Source organism: Phoca vitulina, unplaced genomic scaffold (assembly GCF_004348235.1).
Source record: "Phoca vitulina isolate PV1807 unplaced genomic scaffold, GSC_HSeal_1.0 scaffold1, whole genome shotgun sequence".
Lineage (NCBI taxonomy): Eukaryota > Metazoa > Chordata > Mammalia > Carnivora > Phocidae > Phoca > Phoca vitulina.
The window spans coordinates 77,464,983-77,488,354 of NW_022589704.1; the positions used below are offsets into that span (position 1 = coordinate 77,464,983).

At 34.7% G+C, this 23,372-nt stretch overlaps 1 protein-coding gene and 1 pseudogene across 5 annotated transcripts in view; one reads left to right on the forward strand and one right to left on the reverse strand.

Annotated features, from left to right (window-relative positions):
- RIF1 (replication timing regulatory factor 1) overlaps positions 1 to 23,372 on the reverse strand; it is a 65,882-nt gene that overhangs the window by 33,985 nt on the left and 8,525 nt on the right. For 4 of the 5 annotated variants that reach the window (XM_032410591.1, XM_032410552.1, XM_032410572.1 and 1 more), the window contains exons 8-20: positions 21,731 to 21,823; positions 16,220 to 16,358; positions 13,869 to 14,020; positions 12,398 to 12,515; positions 11,382 to 11,555; positions 11,055 to 11,165; positions 10,309 to 10,371; positions 9,970 to 10,070; positions 8,121 to 8,207; positions 7,403 to 7,476; positions 6,789 to 6,969; positions 4,902 to 5,009; positions 4,387 to 4,536 (exon numbers count right to left, since the gene is read on the reverse strand). In XM_032410591.1, the coding sequence (XP_032266482.1) occupies positions 4,387 to 4,536; positions 4,902 to 5,009; positions 6,789 to 6,969; positions 7,403 to 7,476; positions 8,121 to 8,207; positions 9,970 to 10,070; positions 10,309 to 10,371; positions 11,055 to 11,165; positions 11,382 to 11,555; positions 12,398 to 12,515; positions 13,869 to 14,020; positions 16,220 to 16,358; positions 21,731 to 21,823 (1,551 nt within the window). The remainder of the gene's footprint in view (positions 1 to 4,386; positions 4,537 to 4,901; positions 5,010 to 6,788; positions 6,970 to 7,402; positions 7,477 to 8,120; positions 8,208 to 9,969; positions 10,071 to 10,308; positions 10,372 to 11,054; positions 11,166 to 11,381; positions 11,556 to 12,397; positions 12,516 to 13,868; positions 14,021 to 16,219; positions 16,359 to 21,730; positions 21,824 to 23,372) is intronic. The other variant, XM_032410581.1, reaches the window with a different exon arrangement.
- LOC116637544 lies at positions 17,263 to 19,920 on the forward strand (annotated as a pseudogene).

The window sequence follows — 23,372 nt, forward strand, 5'->3', positions numbered from 1 at the left end:
AGCAATGCAACTCAATCAGTAACCAAAAAACTCCCAACAAACAAAAGTCCAGGATCAGATGACATCACAGATGAATTCTACCAAACATTTAAACAGTTAATAACTATTCTTCTCAAACTATTCCAAAAACAGAAGAGGGAGAACACTTCCAAATTCATTCTATGAGGACAGCATTACCTTGATACCAAAACAGATAAAGATACTATGGAAAAAGAGAACTATAGACCAGTATCTGATGAACATAGATGCAAAAATCCTCAACAAAATATTAGCAAAAGCAATCTAAAAATACATTTATAAAAATCATTCATGGGGCACCTGGGTGGCTCAGCTGATTGAGTATCTGACTCTTGATTTCGAGTCAGGTCATGACTTCAAGCCCCACGCTGGGCTCCACCCTGAGTGTGGAATCTGCCTGGGATTCTCGCTCTTCCTCCCTCTGAAACCCTCCACCCCTGCTCACGCTTTCTGCTCTCCCTTAAAAAGAAAAAAGAAAACCCTAAAGACTCCACCAAAAATATTACTACAACTGATAAATGAATTCAGTAAGGTCACAGAATACAAAATCAATATACAGAAATCCGTTTCATTTCTATACACAAATAATGAACAGAAATTAAGGAAACAATTCCATTTACAATTACACCAAAAATAATAAAATACCTAGGAATAAACTTCACCAAGGAGATAAAAGACCTGACGTCTAAAAAGTATAAAATACTGATGAAAGAAACTGAAGATGACACAAACAAATGCAATGATATTCCATGCACACAGACTAGAAGAACAAATATTGTTAAAATGTCCTTACTATCCAAAGCAATCTACAGATTTAATGCAATCCCTACCAAAATCCCAACAGCCTTTTTCACAGAATAACCAACTTTAGAATTTGAATGGAACCACAAAAGACCCCAAATAGCCAAAGCAATCTTGAGAAAGCCGAAAACTAAAGGTATCACAATTCCCAATAACAAGATATACTACAAATCTGTAGTAATCAAAACAGTATGGTACTGGCACAAAACCAGACATACAGATCAATGAAGCAGGACAGAAAGCCCAGAAACAAACCCATGATTCTATAGTCAATTAATCTTTGACAAAAGGGGCAAGACTATGGTGTTTGGAAAACTACACGCAAAGGAATAAAAGCGGACCACTTTCTACACCATATGCAAAAATAATCTCAAAATGGATCTTAGGACCTAAATATGAGACCTGGATATGAGACCTGAAACCATAAAAATTCTACAAGAGATGACAGGCAGTAATTTCTCTGACATTGGCCATAGCAACATTTTTTCTATTGAGGCAAGGAAAACAAAAGCAAAAATAAATGATTAAGACTACATCAAAATAAAAAAAAGTTTCTGCAGAGCAAAGCAAACAATCAACAAAACTACAAGTCAATCTATGGAATGGGAGAAAATATTTGCAAACAAAATATCTGATACAAGTTTAGCATCCAAAATAAAGAACTTATAAAACCCAACGTCAAAAAACAAATAATCCAATTAAAAACAGGCAGAAAACATGAAAAGACATTTCTCTAAAGAAGATATACAGATGGTCAACAGACACATGAGAAAATGCTCTACATCACTCATCATCAAAGAAATGCAAATCAAAACTAAATGAGATATCACCTCACACTTATCAGAATGACTAAAAACACAACAAGCATGGGCAAGGATGTGAAGAAAAAGGAAACTTCGTGCACTGTTGGTGGGAATGCAAACTGGTGCAGCTACTCTGGAAAACCGTATGGAAGTTCCTCGAAAAATTAAAAATAGAATTACCGTATGATCCAGTAATTCCATTACTGGGTATTGACCTGAAGAATACAAAAACACTAATTCAAAAAGATATGTGCCTTCCGATGTTTACTGCAGCATTATCTACAATAGCTAAATTATGGAAGCAGCCCAACTGGCCATCAACAGATGAATGGATAAAATGGAATATTACTCAGACATAAAGAAGAATAAAATCTTGCCATTTCAACAACATGGATGGATCTAAAGGGTATAATGCTAAGTGAAATAAGTCAGTCAAAGAAAGACAAATATATGATCTCATTCATATATGGAATTTTAGAAACAAAACAAACAACAAAAGCGACAAACCAAATAACAGACTCTTAACTATAGAGAACAAACTGATGGTTACCAGAGGGGAGGTACGTGGGAGGAATGGGTGAAACAGATGAAAGGGATCAAGAGTACACTTATCATGGTGAGCACTGTGTAATTAATGTAGAGAATTGTTAAACCACTATATTGTACACCTGAAACTAATTTAACACTGCATGTTAACTATATTCAAGCTAAAACAAAAATTAAAGAAAAAATTAATATTTATAATTACATTTATAATAGAATCTGTAATGCAAAGTATATATATTTATAAATGCTGTCCTATAAATTATGTATAAATACATAAATATAATATCAATTATAACACATAATATATATTTACAATTTATTAATATTTATCTATGATAATTAATAGCAGCAATAATAGTCTTACATGCATATATTGGAAAAGATGAAAAGTGAAGCCTTCACATATAAGCTAAAAAATTACCCAGAAAATGAAAACAAAAATATTCAGGATATAAAGACACAGAAAATTAAAAAAATTAGAAATCCATCTTTTCAGAATTTTTAATGAGTTCATAAATTATTTTATGTTTATTTTTTCAATTTTTAAAATTTATAGTTCACATACAATGTTAGTATCGGGTATAACATCCTTTTCCATAATACTGGGATAATTCTGATTACTGTACTTTCATACAAGATTTATCAGTGACTTTAAAAATGGTGATGATCAATGGACAATACAACTATAGATATGACATTCTTCTTACACTAGACAAAAATTTGAGAATGAGGAATTCCAGTCTCACTAATGAAGATACATGCAAAAATCTTAAAACACTATATGCAATGTTTGAAAAAACTTTCACTACGACTGTGTATCCGAAGAACACAAGATTGGTTCAATAAAAGGAAATGCACATCAGCAACAGCTTTTATATACTCCAACAGCAACCACATAGGGTTTCTGTATGGGTGGGGATAGTTGGGCCTTTATAATAGCTGAAAGACAGCTTCAAAACTACCAAATATTAAGCAAGTTAGATCAAAAGAACTAAAATACACGAACACAATTATTCCTGCATGGAAATAAAGATGTAAAAGTATTTTTAAATTTCTCTATGAATTTAATATAACCAACCAAGCCAAGCAAAAATCTAAAGTGTATTTCATAAAACTTGACAGATTCTAAATTTCTTCCAGAAGGGAACAAAGATGAAAACATAACCAAGACAATATTTAAAAGATGAAAACTATGGGTCGACATTCTCCCTACCAGTTATAAAAGTCATTCAACAAATTCAACTATGTGCCAGATAAATTCCAGGGATACATATCAAGACAGGATGTCCCTAACCTCATGGAGTGTTGGTTAAGTAACATAATGAAGTACACAAATGATTCTGACATAAGTGCCAAAAAGTAAATAACAAGGTGCCACGATAGATACTAACAAATGTAATTAAATAAGACCCCCTGGGGAATGGAAGCATAAGCCTCATGGGCAGTTATAAGCAGTCAAAATTTTTAATCTAAGTGCTACAGAAGTTTTTTCAGTGATAAGATCTGATTTACATTTTTTAAGTCACTCTGAAATTCTATCATATCAAAATGTAACAATCAAAACTGTGCCAGTATTTTTGAAAAGATATTATAAATGCATTAAAAAATCTGAAAAGATGAATTCCTAGCTCTTGATAGGTATCTCTTTTGTAACAGTGATAACCACTATCAAAGGGCAGAAGTTTATCTTTCTAGATGAAAAAAGCATGCTTCAGTAATAGAATTCAAGTGTCAAGAACTGTATTCATGTACATATGTAAATTGTGTAAATACAAAAAAGAGCTCTATTCTAGAATGATACATACCAATGAAAGTATTTGTTTTGTTTTGTTTTGTTTTAATAAATAAAGGAGTGAAATGGGACCTACTTTTTTAGGTCCACAAACTTCCAAAGGATTGCCTTTAAAGATCTAAGAGATAGACATGAGAAAGTTGGCTCCTGGACAAGGTCCTTGTATTGTTAATCTAGAATGGCACAGGCACAGGCAGATACGCAACACAGTAGTAAAAGTGCATGACTGTTAAGGGTCCTGAAACATGGACCTCAGAGTCAAGTAGACCAAAGACACAAAACTGTTTTATAAGGCTGTTACTTGTTTTATATTATTAGTACCTTATAAACTAGAAACCTTATAAATGACAGTTCACAAATGTTATCTCAATTTATTTGAAAAGTATTCTTTAAATACAACCAAGGTCAGTACTGGGATAAACTCACTGAAAAGCCTGAATCTTCTAAACTGGACATTATCTTGGAAGCAAGTTCCTCACAGCACAAATTCTCTTCTGCAGTTGCCACCAAAGCAGCACAGCGGGCAAATGCTCTATATAATTCTGACCAAGTTCTAAGTAAGGTCTTCATGGTGGCCTAAAAATAACAATAAAAAAGAAAATTTAAAAATGTGTATCTACATATCAAACACCTAACAGAATATATCTTAAAAAATCACTGTAACATTTAAGGTGTCATAGATGAGACTAGCGTAGAGTAGTAAATTTGCCTCCCCTATAGAATTCTATTTGAAGAATTACAATAATGCCACAATACCAGCAATTATCAAAGGTCAAGAGGAATTTCTCTTCCTTCACCATTTTCCTTTACCCTAAGCTGATTAAAAGTCATAAGGAAATCTCACTGCAGGAAAAATTACTGTAGGAATTCATTATAAAGGGTCAAAGAGCATTTTCAAAAAAATGTAAATTCCTTAAGTAAAAAACTTGACATTGCCTTACCACTGGAAATTTCTGTACTGAAAAAATATGGTTTATTGGTAAAGTCAATGCACCATATATGGCACTAAAATTATGTTCTAAGGCATCACCTTGATTCACTTCATTGGTCTGAAACAAGAAAAATAATGAAGAAGTTAGACAAATTACCATCTAATTCTAGTCCTGTGTAGTACCATCTTATTATTTGTAGTGAGGTAGATACAGTGTTGAGATGTTCAAGAGGTGGTGAACTCCTAACCCCTGTAACTATGAATATGACCTTATTTGGAAATAGGGACTTTGCAGATATAATCAAGTTAAAATAAAAGCATACTGGATTAGGGTAGGCCCTAATCCAATAACTGGTGTTCCTAAAAGAAAAGTGGGATTTGGGGGCGCCTGGGAGGCTCAGTCATAAGTGTCTGGCTTCGGCTCGGGTTTGATCCCAGGGTCCTGGGATCGAGCCCCACATGGGGCTCCCTGCTCAGCAGGAAGCCTGCTTCTCCCTCTCCCACTTGCCCTGCTTGTGTTCCTTCTCCCGCCGTCTGTTAAATAACTAAATAAAATCTTTTTTTTTAAAAAAAAGTGGGATTTAGACAGACAATAAAGACACGTAAGAATGCCATGTGAGGATGGAGGGAGAGATTAGAGTGATTTGTCTATAACCCTAGGAACAATCAAGAACTGCCAGAACCAGGGGCACCTGGGTGCCTCAGTCGTTAAACGTCTGCCTTCGGCTCAGGTCATGATCCCAGGGTCCTGGGATCGAGCCCTGCCTCGGGCTCCCTGCTCCGCGGAAAGTCTGCTTCTCCCGCTCCCATTCCCCCAGCTTGTGTTCCCTCTCTCGCTGTGTCTCTCTGCCAAATAAATAAATAAAATCTTAAAAAAAAAAAAAAAAAGAATTGCCAGAACCAAATGAAGCTAAGTGAGAGGAACAGTAACAATTCTCCCTCAAGGCTCCCGAAGAAACCAAGCCTGCCAATACTCTGATTTTGGATTTCTGGGATCCAGAGATATAAGAGAATAAATCCTTGTTGTTTTAAGCCACCTGCTTGTGGTAATGTTACAGCAACCCTGAGAAACAATACTTGGTGTTTAAGTCCTATAAAAGAATCCCAGAGGTAACTCCAAAATCTTTTACTAAACATAGAAGGTAGGATTCAAGCAAGGACTTATTAAAAAGACCTTGCTATCCTTCAAACAGCAGGAAACTTATTTAGGAATGTAAACTTTTTTCTTTCAGAAGAATGTTTAAATGATGTGCTGAACTAATTAGTAGTGAAAATAATGGTGACTGCACTATCATTAATAAACTCTCTGGAGTCTTCATTTGAGAATTACAGCAGAGTACTTCCAGAAAATATTTCCATTTAAAGATTGATAAAGCAACAGATGAACCATTAAGAGTGACAAAAGTTGAGTTCCACACCCTGCCGATAATGTCACTTCAGTTAAGTATCTAAATGTAAGGGTTAGTCAACTCAACGGATTACTGGTTTGGGGACTACTATATGCCTTTGAGGTATTCACGAACTGACTTGCCCATGGAAATCTGAATATACAGTCTAGTCAAGATAACCATTACTATTCCTCATAGTACAAATACTGAAAGAACTCAAAATATAAATATGAGAAGTTATATTATAACATCTAAGTCTTCTGGCTTTATAATCACTACTGGAGAAAAGGGAGCTGATTCATCCCCATTGTTATACTTTCTTGAATAAGGCAGAAATGCAGTAAAAGAAATCAACTAATATAAAGAACAGGAAATTAATCAATCCCACAGAAAAAAATATTTAGCATTTTATATTCAAGTTCGAACTTCTATTTATTTCCCCAGGTGCTCTAATAAGAAAAAAAGGAAAATGTTCCTTAAGTTTTAGGGGAAACATGTAGCACTTATACCTGATTAATCAATTCCGTTAATGGGGTGACTATAATACCCCACATTCTCCAGAGATGCTCCTTGTTTTCCAACAGCTTTGCGTTTTGGTTAATAACATTTAAAACAGAGTCACTGAAAGCTAGTGGTGAAGTTGGACCAGAAAGGACACAGCCAACAAGTGTTTCCAGATTGAGAAAAAACCTGAAGAAAAAATTGAGCTATGCATTATCCAGCGCTTTCTGCCAAAATACATGTTACACTATTACAAAAGTATAAAAATAACCAACAAGGAAACAAGAAATGTTATAGTCTTACTTTGATTTTTTTTTTATTTTAAAAGATGATACAGCATATAACTCAAAAGAATCTCATTCATCTGGGGCACCTGGGTGGCTCAGTTGCTTAAAGCGTCTGCCTTCGGCCCGAGTCATGATCTCCAGGTCCTGGAATCGAGCCCTACATCGGGCTCTCTGCTCAGCGGGGGGAGGTCTGCTTCTCCCTCTCCCTCCCCCTGCTCATCCTTTCTTTCTCTCTCTCTCTCGCTCACTCTCTCCCAAATAAAAATCTTAAAAAAAAAGAATCTCATTCATCAAATAACCTTTCCAACATAAACAAAAAGACTAGTTTAAATTACCTCTCATCATCTACACCATATTCCAAGAGATTATTGTTGAAAATTAACTGAATTAAGAACAAAGCAGGAGTTCCCTGAAGAAAGATGGAAGAATGCAGTCAATATTCTTGTTATAAGGAGTATAATCTTGTTACATTTGTTTTCTATAATCAATTATGTAAAATGATCCTTTTAAGCTAAAGAAATTTAACTTTTGATATTATTTAGGATATGACACAATGGTAGCAAATATATTTCTATAAACTGCACACAAAAATCAAGCTCTTTATATTTTAGTAACAGCTATTCCATCTACATGAGCAATTGAGGAATGGTATATTCCAGATATAAAAAGAACATTAAGTTAAAACTTGCTGGACCAATAAATACATCTACATCCTGTAGATATTAAATTTATTTCACCATAATTAAGGAACTGTTACTATGCTTCCAAATTTTTAAATAGTAACCACTATTACTATGTATAAGCAAACAGAAAACTCTCCTGCTAGAACTTTTAGTGTAATTCAGAAAAATAGTTCCATTAAATAATGTCATATTTAATTCTTTAATCTATTACTTTATCAGTTTTCTCCCTTTAACATAATCAGCCTATCCAAATCCAATTCTCTCAAAATTTTACAAGCTAAGTTTCACTATGTTAAGGAAAAAAAAAAACTATCACGGAACTTTATCTTTTGGCTAATTTTAATCATATCATTACATTTAAGATACTTGCATTAAGAATATCCATATTAGCAACCTGATATGCTGGTGAACCTAATACTTTCTGGGGCAGTCCTTTAATTGTAATTTCCATGAGGACCTAAGAAAAAAAAAGTTTTGTTGTAAATTAGCTATAAAAATACTTTACTTAGTAAAAATCTAGTACTGTTAGCTATATTTTTAATTAACAATTTATTAAGTAATGCTCATTCATTAATGTAAATAGATTCTCCATTCAAGAAGTTCAAATACATTTATATATTAATGTGAATATATTTACATTAGTTTTAAAAGTTCAAATACAGAAACATAAAAAATAAAATGACAAAGTCCTTTATCTCCAGGGAAAATCAATACTATCAGTTTGTGGAGTTTATTTTTCTAGACCTTCTAAATTTCCATGTATTTAAGTATACACAGAAACAAAACTTCCTGGGCTGTCATACATCTATTCTTTTATAGCATTAATGACATTATACTGTGAGATACTCTGGAACTGACCTTCATCTAACTGTGTTATGGAGTTTTAACATCAATATATGTAGACATTCTTAACTGCTGTATGAATGTGCACAGTTTATTCAAACATTTTTCTATTAATAGCCCTTGAGGCCTTTGTTTTAATATACTATAAAAAAGATATTCTGCAACGAATTATGTACTCACTAGTGCCAGAAGCAAGTATATTTCAAAGGACTACTAACTAGAAGCTGGGTCTAAAGACACATCTCTCAAATATGACAGAGCCTATCAAACTGCCATTCAAAATTATTATTATACTGGTATTAATTCGAACTACATAACAAGTGACATAATATGACAGAAAAGGTATTTTAGTTAAAATGTGCCTACACACTCTCATTTGAATGAGACACTAATGATAATACTAAATAGCATTTACAGACTATTTTGTTCCTGACCCATTGTGCTCTGCTATTAACCTAATTATATAAAACTACTATATTCCCTTTAGAAAAGGTAAGAGAGTAGAAAAACTGACCAAGTTCACTCAGCTAATAAAAATTGGGTGGGGGAATTCAACCTAGTCTGCTCCAGAGCCCTTGCTATTAACCACTATGAACTACTGCCATAGTAGCTATCCCAGTACATAGACTCAGAAGGAATTTAAGTAGGGTATAGTTTACTCCATCTGCAGTTATCTTGGGAGACTCACTATTATAAAAAGTATATCCAATTTGTTTTTTCCTTCTCTACTATATAGGATAAAAAAGATGTTTAATACCAAAGTCATTATCTTGGTTAAACAGAGTTCATTTAAATTGCAAAAGTTCCGCAAGATTATTACCAGATATTTTCTTAAATGTACAAAATAACTATTAGTGGAGCTCAGCAATCTTATAAAATTAGTGTTCTGAGTTTCCTCAGTTCTTGTTTCACGTCCTTTACCCCATTTTCTCTGTATGGCTCATTCTTATGACATTGGAAGATTTTTGTATTGCCGGTATACTCATTTACTTTATTGAGGCTTCAAATGACTCCAAAGTCAATGGAATAACATTTACTACAGGGCTAAATTGCTGATATAAAATCTTAAAATCTAGTCTGGAGGTACCTGGGTGGCTCAGTCAAGCGTCTGACTCTCGGTTTTGGCTCAGGTAATGATCTCAAGCCCTGCCTGGGGATCCACACTCAGCGTGGAGTCAGCTACAGATTCTTTCCCCCTCTTCCTCCCTCCCACCCAATTCCTCCCCCTGCTTGTGTGCGCGCACACTCTCTGTCTCTAAAATAAATAATAAAATCTTAAAAAGGAAAAAAAAACCTGGTCTGTGTAAGTATCTCCACCAAAAAATTCAATTTCAGAATACGATTTTTTAATTCCAGCACATAATCATTATCCTTACCAGTGTTTTTGACACAGGAAATACTTCTGACTTCACTATGCTTTCTAAAGATTTTAGTAACAGGGTCAAAACTTCAGAACCTGGTCTCTCTTTTTTGTTACCTATCAAAAAGCAAAAAGCAATATCCAAGTATTTTAAGGGTGAAAATAGAGTATTTTTAGGGATAAAAACATATACTTAGTTATGACACTGATTTTTTTAAATGTATCAAATAGCTTTATTTGAAAGTCAGGAAGCTATACAGTTCAAAAATTGACTTAAAAGTAAATTTTATTTACAAAAGCCAAACAAAAACTCATTGGGTGCTATAAAAATCATTTGATCAGTTATAATAGTTACCTGATTCAATAACTGACTTCATCAAGCTAATTAGCTCCTTCCAAATAGCATTGACAACTGCATCTGCCAAACAAAACAGAATAAACTTTAGAATGTAGTAGGTATGACTATAAAGGCTTACCCTTACATCCTTACACTAAAGAAATAAGTTGAGCAATAGTTAAGAGTATAATTCTTAAAATATTCAACCCTATCAGTTTATGAAACACTATCACAACAAAGAAATATTTTTTCAAACTGTAACCTATTAACAATGGGCCCTGTAATTTAATTAAGGGTGATTATTTTCTTTTTTTCTGCTATCTGCATTTTCTTTACTGAATACCTTTTGCTTCCGAGACAAGGAAAAAAACAGAAGATTCAAAAGGACACCTGAAAGCCCCTAGAAAAAAATTTCCCAGCCAGTTAAACAGCAAACTGTTTTTGAAATTTCATCTCAGTATTTGATAGGCCATCAAACACAGGCATTTAAGTGTAGATGCTAGGGCCATGGAGCCCAGGTTTGAATCACAGCTCCACCATCAACTATGTGACTTTGCACAAGTTACTAACTTCTCTGTACAACACAGTTTCTTCGTCTGAAAAATGGATTAACAGAGGTTACTGTGAGAATTAAATGATTTATATGTAAAGTTCTTCAAGCACAATTTGGCCAAAAGATGGCACTATACAAATATTTGCTATTTTATTTTCTTTTTAAACACAGGTTTAAACAAACAATAAAAAATTTTCTCTTAAATATTTACCAGAAGCATCTTTTCCAACCGCAACAAAGCTATCATGAACAGCAGTGATAAGTGTATTTGCATGTTTGGAAAAAAAAGAAGAGCTGCTGATTAACGCATGTTCGAGTGGCTCTAAAAAAGAGAGAAAAAAGGGCAATTATGCCAAACCAAAGCTTTATAAAATAAAACAGCTCAATATAAAATATTAGGTGGTCTGACATGTGTTTTCTATTAAAAAGATTTATATTTATTTCATACGTAATTACAGAGTTATTTTGGCTTTGGGGAAGATAAATGTCTTCTCGCCTAATGCACTCTTGCTCTGAACAGTTTTAAAAAAGTAAATACCTAAGCTCAGTACAAGTTTGTTTTGCTTAGCAAAACTCAAGACTTCTGGACCCAACAAAAAATGAAGCAGCATTTCAAGTCCCAAAAGTTGAATAGAGGGGATTGTGGCCATTCCACCAAAATTTGAACTTAAGTTCATCCGGGGAGTTACAGGAGTTCCATATGAGGAAGCACCTTAAAAACAAAACAAAATAAAACACAAATGGTAAGTTATATTAACTTAAATTAGCTATCCAAGTGAACATATTTTGTTTACTTCATTTCAATGAAATGTATCTTTGAAAAGTAAATAGTTTTTGTCAAACAAAAATTGAATTTTTGCCTAAAGCCCACAACAGAGTTCCTAATTATCTTATTAGGTTTTTAAAAACAAGATTTAGTGTCACACACCATTTAAATGAAGATAATTATCAAGCATTAATTCATACTTTGAAATATTATTATGCAGGCATTCCTGACCCTTAAATATAAAAATCTGACTAGAATAGCTAACATAAAAAAAAAAAAAAAACAGCAAATCATTTTCTTCCAATGGTATATAAACTAACCCACTTTTTAAAAAAGATTTTGTTTGTTTGTTTGAGGGGGGAGGAGCAGAGGGACAGAACCTCAAGCAGATGCTACCTAAGACCCTGAGATCATGACCGGAGATGAAATCAGGAATTGACACTTAACTGACTGAACCACTCATGCACCCTGCTAAGCCACTTTTTAAAAAAACATCCGTTAAAATCTGTTGTTTTTAATAAAAGCTCTAAAATTCTGGTTCTGAAACAAACACAACAGTCATTTGTAATACATCTCACGTGTATAGTGGAAAAACACCCATCTTTTCCCAACCACAACAACGCAATTACAACAGTAACACACAGGAAAACAATTAGTATAGAACTGACTTTGTGATTAGGGCGTCAAAATTATAAAGTGCTTCACTGTATGTGAATAACTGAGCAAAGGCTACATTCAAGCCCTTTTTAGAAATAGGGAAAAAAAAAAAACCCAAGTATGTCTCTTACCTTTGTGTATAGGAGTCATAGGACTTAAACCTGGAGAAGCAGTTACACGAGACGAACTGCTTTGAGGTGAAGCATTAGAATCGATGCTTATTGTACTTTGAATCAGAGGCACGCACACCTATTGGGGTTAAAAACAAAAAAAGGAAAACTATCTCTAAACTACCTAAGTGCCATATTTTTTTTTTTTTTTAAGTGCCATATTTTTTAAAAGTCTTGCATGATATAGTTAAATTTAAGAAGAACTCCAAGTTCTTTTGATATGCTGAATCCTACTGGCTGGCTGTTTGGATGCACTGGCTAAAAAAACTAAAACTGCAAACAAGTAAAAATTTTTATTACAACTGAAATTTGCCCTATAAATGTGTACTATCTATAAATTTCAGTTCTAAATTCCAGATGGGAAATTATACACATAAACAATGCCCAAGTTTTAATGCAATCGGTACAGACTCATTTTAAGCTTTTTAAAAATGTACCCTAAAAAAAATGAACTAAGACAACCTCAAGCTCATTTCTAAGATCATTCCAGTACCAATCAAATCTAGTCAATGCATAAATTATACCAATGAATGTGTGGGGCAACTGGGTAAGATTAGCCTACTTAGGACTTCGTAATGGTAGAATCTGTAATAATTATGTTCCTGTTAGATACTATCATTAATGCCCAACTCCAATTAATTCATGCTGTTAAGTTTAAAAGCCTTATGACATTAAATAATTAAGAATTTAAAAAACTTGCTAAAAATTCAAGTATATTTTATTATAAAACCCAATTTCCAATAATATACTCACTGCCGTGCAATTACATACACAGACCAAAAGACAAGGACTACAGATTTAACAGTAAGATATATTCCAAAATCCCAGATAAACAATATACAATAAAGAAATGAAAAAGATAGAAATTATCAGAGCTATCCTTTTTTACTTATTGTAAAATACAGAAACCAAGGATGGGATTAATTGCAAAATCAAGGAGGTATAGATATGTCTAAATGCCAGCAAGGGTATCAAAATCTAAAAAAAATTTGTAAAATCATTTATAATAACATTGCAAAGCTATGCTGGGATTAAATGATTTGTTACCATTATGTAGCCTAGAAATAGAGGAGATACAAAAAATAAGAATTGATCCAACTTTTTATCAACCCGGTGTAAACTAGATTTCTGTATCAGTAATGTTGATTTTACACTCAATTATATTCTAAATGCTATGAAATTTCTTTTAAAAAAATCTCTCAAAATGCCTTTAGAGTAAGGATAGATATTTGAGTGGTTGCTGGTTAAGAAAGCTTTAGAGACTCCATTTCACACAACTAGAGAATATCTTTTGAGAAAAATAAACTCAAGTTGTGTTAGGAAAAAAAGAGCTTTCATATAACACAGCAAATGTAACACTGAAAGATTAGATTGTTAAGAATTTAAGAATGCATTAAAACACACCAAGCATTATACTCAACACTTTCATTACCTGTTCAAAATTAGCAGGAAGATGAGGTCCAAGTCTCATCAATAGATACCACCAGACTTCTAGCTTTGTTAGTGCTAGAGTTTCTGTTCTCACATGGATGGAACTCAAAGGCTGCATTAACAACTTCAGCCTTTTTGCACTGCATAGTATTTCTTAAAAGAAAATAAGCACATGGGTAAAAAGATATAAGAGCTGAAGACTAAATTTTAAGAATAAGTATGTAAGTCTTTCTGACCACAAGAGAACTGATATACAAAAAATTTTTTTTACATCAGCCGTTCTTGTTAAACCTCAAATTTTCAATGTGACAGACTCCAGAACAACTAGACTACATGTAATAAGGCCAAAGAAAGAGAAAAAGAAAAAAGAGGAAGTAATGTTTATTAGAAACTGTGTGTGCCAGGAACGATCTTCCTACCAAGGGACATTTGGCAATGTCTACAATATCTCTGGTTGTTAGACCTGAGAGGCAGGGGTACAGAGGATGTTGTAGGCATCTAGTAGGCTGCACCCAAGGATACTGCTAAACTTCCTTCAACACACAGGGCAGTCCTCCACAATAAACTGTCCAGCCTAATACTGAGTGTAATAACTGGGAATACACAAAATAAGATGCCTGTGTGCTCAAGTAACTTATCAAAAAGACTCGAAAAGGATTTTGAAACATCAGTCAAGCTATGTATTTGGTGAGATGGCATTAATGTTTCTGACAGCTATTCTGCCATTTAGCTTTCACAATTAACATTTCTATAAAGAAGAAAATAAAGTCAAATCACTGTGGGAACAAATTCTCTAATCTTTTTTGAACTCCTACTCTACTTATGAGAGGAGCTCCACAATAATATCCCTATAGCAGAAATTGCCATTCTTTTTTAGATACAAGACCTCTTTCACTCAGGACAATGACAGATACCCAATTTTTTATTTCTTTATCTAGTCTCCCATTCAGCCATTCTACCCAATGAGATTTAAGTGGAAGTGTATGTGGAATTTCTGGAAGGCTCTAGAGAGATGACAGAATAGAAAGACAGGCATCTGATTCCTTAAGATTTCCTAGATCCATTAACACTAGGGATGGGCTCTTTAGCTCTGGACTTACTTCAAATGAGATAGCATTTAATTTATCTTCTTTAAGTCATGTCTATTTTATGCTTTAGTCCAGATTTAGTCCGGAACATCAACTTGCATTACCGGCTCATAAATAACAACAACAAAAAAGGTAACATTTACACTTAAAATTTGTGCCTGGCAATGCACTATCAATATTTTCAATAAAATTATAGTTAATGAAAATAATCACCTTACAAAACACACTAAAAAGGGGAAGAGAAAGGATTATTAATTGTCTTTGGCAGAGAAAAAATACAGGATGAAATCAATATTATGTAGCAGATCTTATAAACATACAGTATTCGTTATATCTAAGATTAACTACCCAATTAAGTAGGTATTCCTACTGACCTACTTTTGGGCTATATACTTTCTCATATATACAGCTGACCTTTGAACATGGGTTTGAATTGCATGTGTCCACTTATACACAGATTTTTTTTTATACAATACTGCAAATGTATTTTCTCTTCCTTATGATTTTCCTAACATTTCTCTTACTTTATCGTAAGACTAGAGTATATAATACATATAACATACAAAATATGGGTTATCGACAGTTTATGTTATTTGTAAGGCTTCTGGTCAACAGTGGGCTATCTGTAGTTAAATTTGGGGGGAGTGAAAAGTTATATGCAGTGGGATGCTGGCATCCCTAACCCTCCCTTGTTCAAGGGTCAACTGTATATCAAACACCTCCACTAGACAACAGGAAGATAAAGTTAAGGTAAATCAAAAGGAATCACTTGGAAATATTAATAGTAAAAACCCACTATTAGGCACTGTTCTAAAGGTCCTGAGAGAAAAACGTTTTATCAGTCATGCTTCATAGCAATCACAATTGCTTCCTATCATCTAATGGCTATAAATGACCTCTGATAAATTAATCTCTCTAAAATAGTGATAATACTTTGTATCTCAGATCTATTGTGATGATTAAATTAGAGGTACTCAAAGTGCTCAACTAAGTGCTGGAATATACTAAAAAAACCACAAATGGGATCTGTCACTTTGTTTAATTTTTGAAATAGCTTAAAACAAATTTTCTGTGATTTTCAATAATGCCTAGGCTTTTTAATTCTATTTTTGGCTATAAGTTTATTCCCTTAAAATTAAAAAAATATATATATTCAATAGGTTAAGTTTCAATATAAAATCCAAAAAAATCAGAAAGGCTTTGTTCTTTTCATCTTGAGTAAAATCCATAGAAAAATCAAAATTTTAAGACATTACTTACTTACCTGGATTCAAAGCAAAATTATCTATTAAACTCTTCCAAGCAATAAAAGCTATTTTTTTAATCATGGGTGCTCCACTGCGAAATCCTAGTTCTTCCAGCTGTAATAGAGAATTAATGAAACTCCCACTTCGATGCAAGGTCTAAAAATGAAAAATCATAACAAAGTTATTTACCTGCCTAAAACAACATACAGGTACTATTATTATTCATTTATCTAATTCATTCAGTGTTAGCTATGTAAAGTCTTAAAGTTTAAAATGTACTGGATTCTGCATACACATTCAAAACTCAAGATCACAAAATATAATGCTCCATGAATAAGTAATGCATAAATGCATAAAACAGAACATTTCTAAACATTAAAGAAAATTAGGAAGATAAATCCCAAATTTTACCAACATAATACCAAGTAAAAATGGTATCCATATTAAAAAAAAACTAGTACTTATGGAAAAATAAGAAATGTTGAACCTTGAAACTAAAGAAAACCCAGTTTTCAAATACACTGAAATAAACAGGAAAAAGTTAAGGGAAAAAGGGACAAATGACAAGTAATGTATCGCAAGGAAACAAACATTAAAACATGAAACGTCAGCAACTGTAGCTATAAAATCACAATAAACTGAAAAGCATATAAACATTAACAAAAAATAACTTGCTTAAAAAATCCAAGAATCCCTAAGAAAGCTACTAGCAACCGCAGAGATCAACACACAAAAATCAGCTGTTTCTACACAACGGCAACAATCTGAAAAAGAAATTAAGTAAGCAATTCCATTTACATTAGCACCTAAAAGAATTAAATACTTAGGAATAAATCTAACCAAGGAGATGAAAGGCTTGTACTAAAAGCTACAAAATACTGCTGAAAAACATTTTAAAGGACCTAAATAAATGGAAAACCATCCCACATTCAAGTACAGAAAATTTTAATACCATTAAAATGTCAATATTACACAGAGCAATCTACAGATTCAAAACAATCTCTATTAAAAGTACAGCAGCCTTCTTCACAAAAAAGAAAAGCCAATCTTCAAATTCATTATGGAATTGCAAAGAGCCCCAAACAGACAAATCAATTTTGAAAGAGTAAGTCTGGAGAACTCATACTTCTTGCCTTCCAAACTTACTTCAAAACTGAAGTAATTAAAACATATGGTAATGGCATAAAGATAAACATACAGACCAATGGAACAGAGATTCCCCAAAATAAAACCTTCACATACGCTGTCAATTGGTTTTTTGTTTTTTTTTTTAATCTGGGGCTGGGGGAGAGGAGGGAGTCTCAAGCAGACTCTGCACTGAGTGTGAAATCCCACGTTAGGCTCCATCTCATGACCCTAAGATCATGACCTGAGACAAAATCAAGAGTCATACACTTAACCAACTGTGCTACCCACGTGTCCCGGCTGTCAACTGATTTTTCTTTCTTTTTTTGCTCTTAAAGATTTTATTTATTTATTCATGAGACAGAGAGAGAGAGAGAGAGAGGCAAAGGGGGAAGCAGGCTCTCTGCAGAGCAGGAAGCCCAACGCGAGACTCGATCCCAGCACCCCGGGATCACGACTTGAGCCGAAGGCAGAGGCTTAACCTACCAAGCCACCCAGGCGCCCCTTATTTTTCAACAAGGGTGCCAAGACCATTCATTATATAAAGACCATTCTTTTCAACAAATGGTGCTGCAAAATTGAATATCCACATGGAAAAGAATGAGAACTAGACCCTTGCCTTATACCACATACAAAAATAAACTCAAAATGGATCAAAGATAAAAACTTCTGCGAACTAGAACTATAAATATCCTCCAAGAATACAGAGGGAAAAAGATTCATGACATTGGATTTGACAACTTCATGGCTATGACACCAAAAGCACAGACAATGAAAGAAAAAAATTCTAATTTATACTGGACTTCATCAAAAACTTTTGTGCACCAAAGGATATTATCAAGTGAAAAGACAACATTACAGAATGGGAAAAAAAATATTTAAAAATCACATATCTGATACGGGATTAATAATCCAAAATAAAGAACTCCTACAACTGAACAATAAAAACAAACCACCCAATTAAAAAATGGGCAAAGGTGGGATGCCTGGGTGGCTCAGTTGGTTAAGTGTCTGCCTTCAGCTCAGGTCATGATCCCAGGGTCCTGGGATCAAGCCCCGCATTGGGCTCTCTGATCAGCAGAGCCTGCTTCTCTCTCTCTCCCCCTCTGCTGCTCCCCCTGCTTGTATGTGCATGCACGCGCTTCTCTGTCAAATAAATAAAATCTTTAAAAAAAAAAAAATTTTTTTTTTAAATGGGCAAAGGGGGCGCCTGGGTGGCTCAGTTGTTAAGTGTCTGCCTTCGGCTCAGGTCATGATCCCTGGGTCCTGGGATCAGGCCCCGCACCAGGCTCCCTGCTCGTCTGAGGCCTGCTTCTCCCTCTCCCACTGCCCCTGCTTGTGTTCCTGCTCTCACTATCTCTGTCTCTGTCAAATAAATAAATAAAATCTTAAAAAAAAAAAAATGAAATGAAAAAACATAAAAAATGGGCAAAGGCTTTCCTGCCCTGGGTTCTGGGCAGTCAGCTCTTAGGTCTCGGAGACCAAAATACTTAGGGCTTCTTTGAGCCCAGGTGGCTGGTCTGCAGTCACCACGCCACAAAACAACTTATTGAGTTACATCATAACTGCTATGGATATCACTTGGATCACCATGAGAAAAAGAGAAAGAAGAAAAGTCAAGAGGCTCATGAACGTTCAGAGGCAGCAGATGAAGGCTAAGCACTACCATAAACAGCACCATACTGAGAAAAAGCAAAAAATACTATTAAGATGCAAGAAAAGGGAAACACCAAACTAAAGAACGATGAAAAGATTCAACAGGAACAGTACGTGCCTATCTACAGGACACAGAGAGATAGTCCTGAGCTAAAATACTTTCAAATATAGTTAAAACCAAAAAGAAAGCAGGAAAATGGGGAGACTCTATGCTCAAGGTTCATGCCCAGGGAGAAACAAATATTAAGTTACTCGAATAGGACAGAGAAACAAGAGAGCATAAAAGAGGTTGTTTACTGTTACTAAAGTCCACTCCATTGAAAATAGCTTTATATGAAAACCACCTAAATATGATTCATTAGGCCAATGGTTTATGTTTCAAGAAGGCCCATATAATATGTCTTAGACTGAAAGTCAACTTTTACCTCTCAATATATGGTGTAAACAAAACTCATCCCCACTATATACAACCTTGGTTATTACTACCAAAGGTACCGTCAATGACACAGATGTGAGCAAGCTGGGTCTTGTAACACAAAGAGGTAAGGTTATTTGGGAGAAATATGTCCAGGTTACTAACAATCCTGAAAATGATGGTTCATAAATGCAGTCTTACTGGCTTAACAGCAGTTTCATACAAGTAACTCCTTACAATCGTTACTGAAGATGGCACACCAATCAGGAAAACCACCACTACTGTGACTGTTTCTCAATTATTACCCAACAGCCTTATAAGTCTGCAATCATCAAGAGAACTATTTATCATATTGTCAAAAACATTAAAACGGCCCAGTTTTACAAAACAGAACAAAATTTCCTGGAATGGCCAACATACCAAAAACCAAAAAATAAGTTCTGCAAGGAAAAACTAGAAGCACCTGAGTGGCTCAGCCAGTTAAGCATCCAGCTCTTGATTTCAGCTCAGGTCATGATCTCAGGATCCTGTGTCAGGCTCCTCACTCAGTTGGCAGTCTGCTGGAGATTCTCTTTCCCTCTCCCTCTGCCCCTCCCCCTCAAGCACTCTCTAAAATAAACAAATAAATCCTTAAAAGAAAAGAAAAACTAGAAAGAACCCTAGTGTTATTACTGGTAGGAATGTAAAATAGTGCGCCCACTGTGGAAAACAATTTGGAGGTGTCTCTAAAAGTTAAGCACAGAACTACCATTACGACCCAGCAATTCCATTCTTACACATATATCCAAAAGAATGAAAAGCACAGAATCCAACATATATTTGTACATCAGTGTTTACAGCAACATTATTCACAATAGCTGAAATGTAAAAATAAGCCAAGTGTCTATCAACAAATGAATAAACAAAAATGAGTTATATAGAGTGAATATTATTCAGCCCTAAGAATGAAATTTAGTTAAGTGCTTGCTACAACATGATTAGAATTTGAAAAAATTATGTCTTTGCATAATAAGCCATACACAGAAGGACAAACAGTGCATGATTCCACTTATGTGGGATGCCTAGTATTAGCAAATCCAGAGACAGCAGACAGAACAGCAGTTACCAGGGGCTGGGGGTGGGGAAGCAGGAGGAGTTATATGTATAAAGTTGTTGGGAGATGATGATAAAATTTTGGGTACAGATAGTGACAATGTTTACACAACTCGCATATGTATTTAATGGCACTGAACTGTACACTTACGATGATTATGATGTTTGTTTACCACAATAAAGAAAAACACATCCCTTCCCCTCAAAAAAAAAAAAAACCCCACAAACAAACAAAACACCTGGCTTAAAGACAGAACATATGGTCAATCCTCACGATCCGCCAAAGTTCTATAAAGTCCACTGCAAACACTGTTAGCAAGTACTGAGCCACTGCTCCTAGGAAAGATGCAGGATTAGGTTCCTACAAGAACCTTTTCTGTCAACCAATCGAACTCAACCTTGTTTTCTATTTATTTCTGTTTAAAGACACTGTATGTATTGTTGACTCACTAACACTGAACTCACAGCCAACACCACTGTTACTCATGCCTAAACAGAGCTTACGTAACACATGTAATTTCTCCCTAGGGCACATCACAGTCTTCCAGTGCTTAGGAACTACAGACAACATTTTGGCACTAAGCCTGGGGGCCATCTGAAACTAAATTCACCAAGAAGAAGCACAAAATGTGGGAAATGTGTCACTAAGTGGATTTATGGAAAGGACTTTTTTTTTTTTTTTAAAGATTTTATTTATTTGAGAGAGCATCAGAGAGTCATCCCGAAAAAGGACATCTGTCTTAAAAAGAACACTGAGGGGCACCTGGGTGGCTCAGTCGGTTAAACATCTGCCTTTGGTTCAGGTCATGATCCCAGCCAGGGTCCTGGGATCAAGCCCTACGTAGGGTTCCCTGCTCAGCAGGGGAGTCAGCTTCTCCCTCTCCCTCTGCCCCGGCTCATGTTACGCGCATGCGCCCTCCCCCTCTCTCTTGCTCACTCTCTCCCCCAAATAAATAAATATTAAAAAAAAAAAAAAAAAAGAACATTGAGAGTTCAAATAAAAAGGCAAAGCATTATCTTGCTCTACCTCAGCTGAGAACCTGCACACCAGGGGACTCAAATTATGCCACTCTGCAGGTTTGCAACTGACTGGAAAAGCAGCAGAAGTACTTATTGTGGGTTTGCAAACAAATTTTAGTGAACAGCTAAATTTACATATGTGGCATGCATGAATAATGTAAAGTTAAGAAATGAAAGGGTCTCGCAGGTATAAACTGTTAACTATTAACTATAAACTTACCTTCCCAAGAAGTCTGACAAACAAAGGCCACAATTTTAACACATAAGTCTCGTTCTTACTCATAAATAGCTTTTGGAGTTCTGAAAGTAATTTCTGTAAACAAAAGCAAAAATATTTACCAAAAACTCTTGAAAAAACAAAATACGCAGTATCAGACTGTCTTAGTTGAATTAACTTTTCCCAATATTTTATTAGAAAAACTTTCATGTATATAGCAAAGCTGAAAGTTTTACAGTGAAAGTCCAAATATAGTTAACATCTTACTATGCCTGTCTTATAAATCTGACCATTATTCCATCCATCAATTCAGCTTAATTTTTTTCTACCAATATACTTCTCCCTGAAAACTTCAGCATATATATCATTAGAGTTAAAATAGTAATGTTTTATTTTCCACTCTTAAAAATACATTAAGGCGCCTGGGTGGCTCAGTCGTTAAGCGTCTGCCTTCAGATCAGGTCATGATCCCGGGGTCCTGGGATCGAGCCCCACATCGGGCTCCTTACTCAGTGGGGAGTCTGCTTCTCTCTCCCTCTGCTACTGTCTGTCAAATAAATAAAATCTTCAAAAAAAAAAATCTAAAAAATACATTAATAGCTTCATAGGTAACAGCTGAGAACATTTTAGGTCAAATTTATAAAGAATTTTATATATGCTCTTAGAAAATTAATAAACTTATCAAAATAAAAAAACTTGCAAAGACATTGGAGCTACTTTATTAGGCTCCAAACATTCCCATGAGGCCTCCTGAATTTTAAAAAATAAACAAAATCCCAGGTTTTAAAATTGGGAAGGCTCCCTCACGTCACCTAGATGACTGAAGTTATCTCTAAACTAGTTTCCCTTCTTCTACTCAACTCCTCTAGAGTCTATTCTCAACACCGGCACAGTGATCCCTTTAAAGCCCAAGTCAGTACATATAAACACTCCTAGACTCAAAACCTTCAAATACGGTTTTCAATATAAGCCAGAGGAAAAAAAAAATGCCTTGCAATACCGACAAGGTCCTATGTGATTTGGCTGTTTCTCTGACATCATCTCCTAATCCTCTCATCCTCATTCACTCTATCATACTGCACTTGCCCAATGTTCACTGAACACCAACACAAAACCATCAGAGCAGGGCCTTTTGCTCTCATGGTTCCTCCTGCCTAGAATGAGCTTACTCCCTATCATCCAAGTAGCTAACTCCTGTACCACTTTCAAATCACTGTTTAAATATCCTTTTTTCTTTCCCTGAACATACCCTTCCTCTCTAATGGCACTCTCCATCTAGTCTCTATGGTTCTCCATAATCTTCTTCACTGAATATACTATATTCTCTACTGCCTCTCCCACTAGACAATAAGCTCCACAAGTTCCTTTTGTTCACTGCTATGTTGTCTAAAACAATGTCCGGCATATACATGCTCAATAAATATTTGTTACAAGAACAATGGTAGAAAAGCCTAAAACCTGAGGCAAGTAATAACTTTAGGAAATTGTACACATTACACGCACTTATGTGCTTTAAATTTATACCTATTGGGATTATGTTAAAACCCAAATAGTACTGAAATCAGTTAATATTCTCCCTTTTCCAGAAATGCAATTCCTTTCAATCACTATTCACTGGGGATGAAATAAAACGCTTGTATCCTAC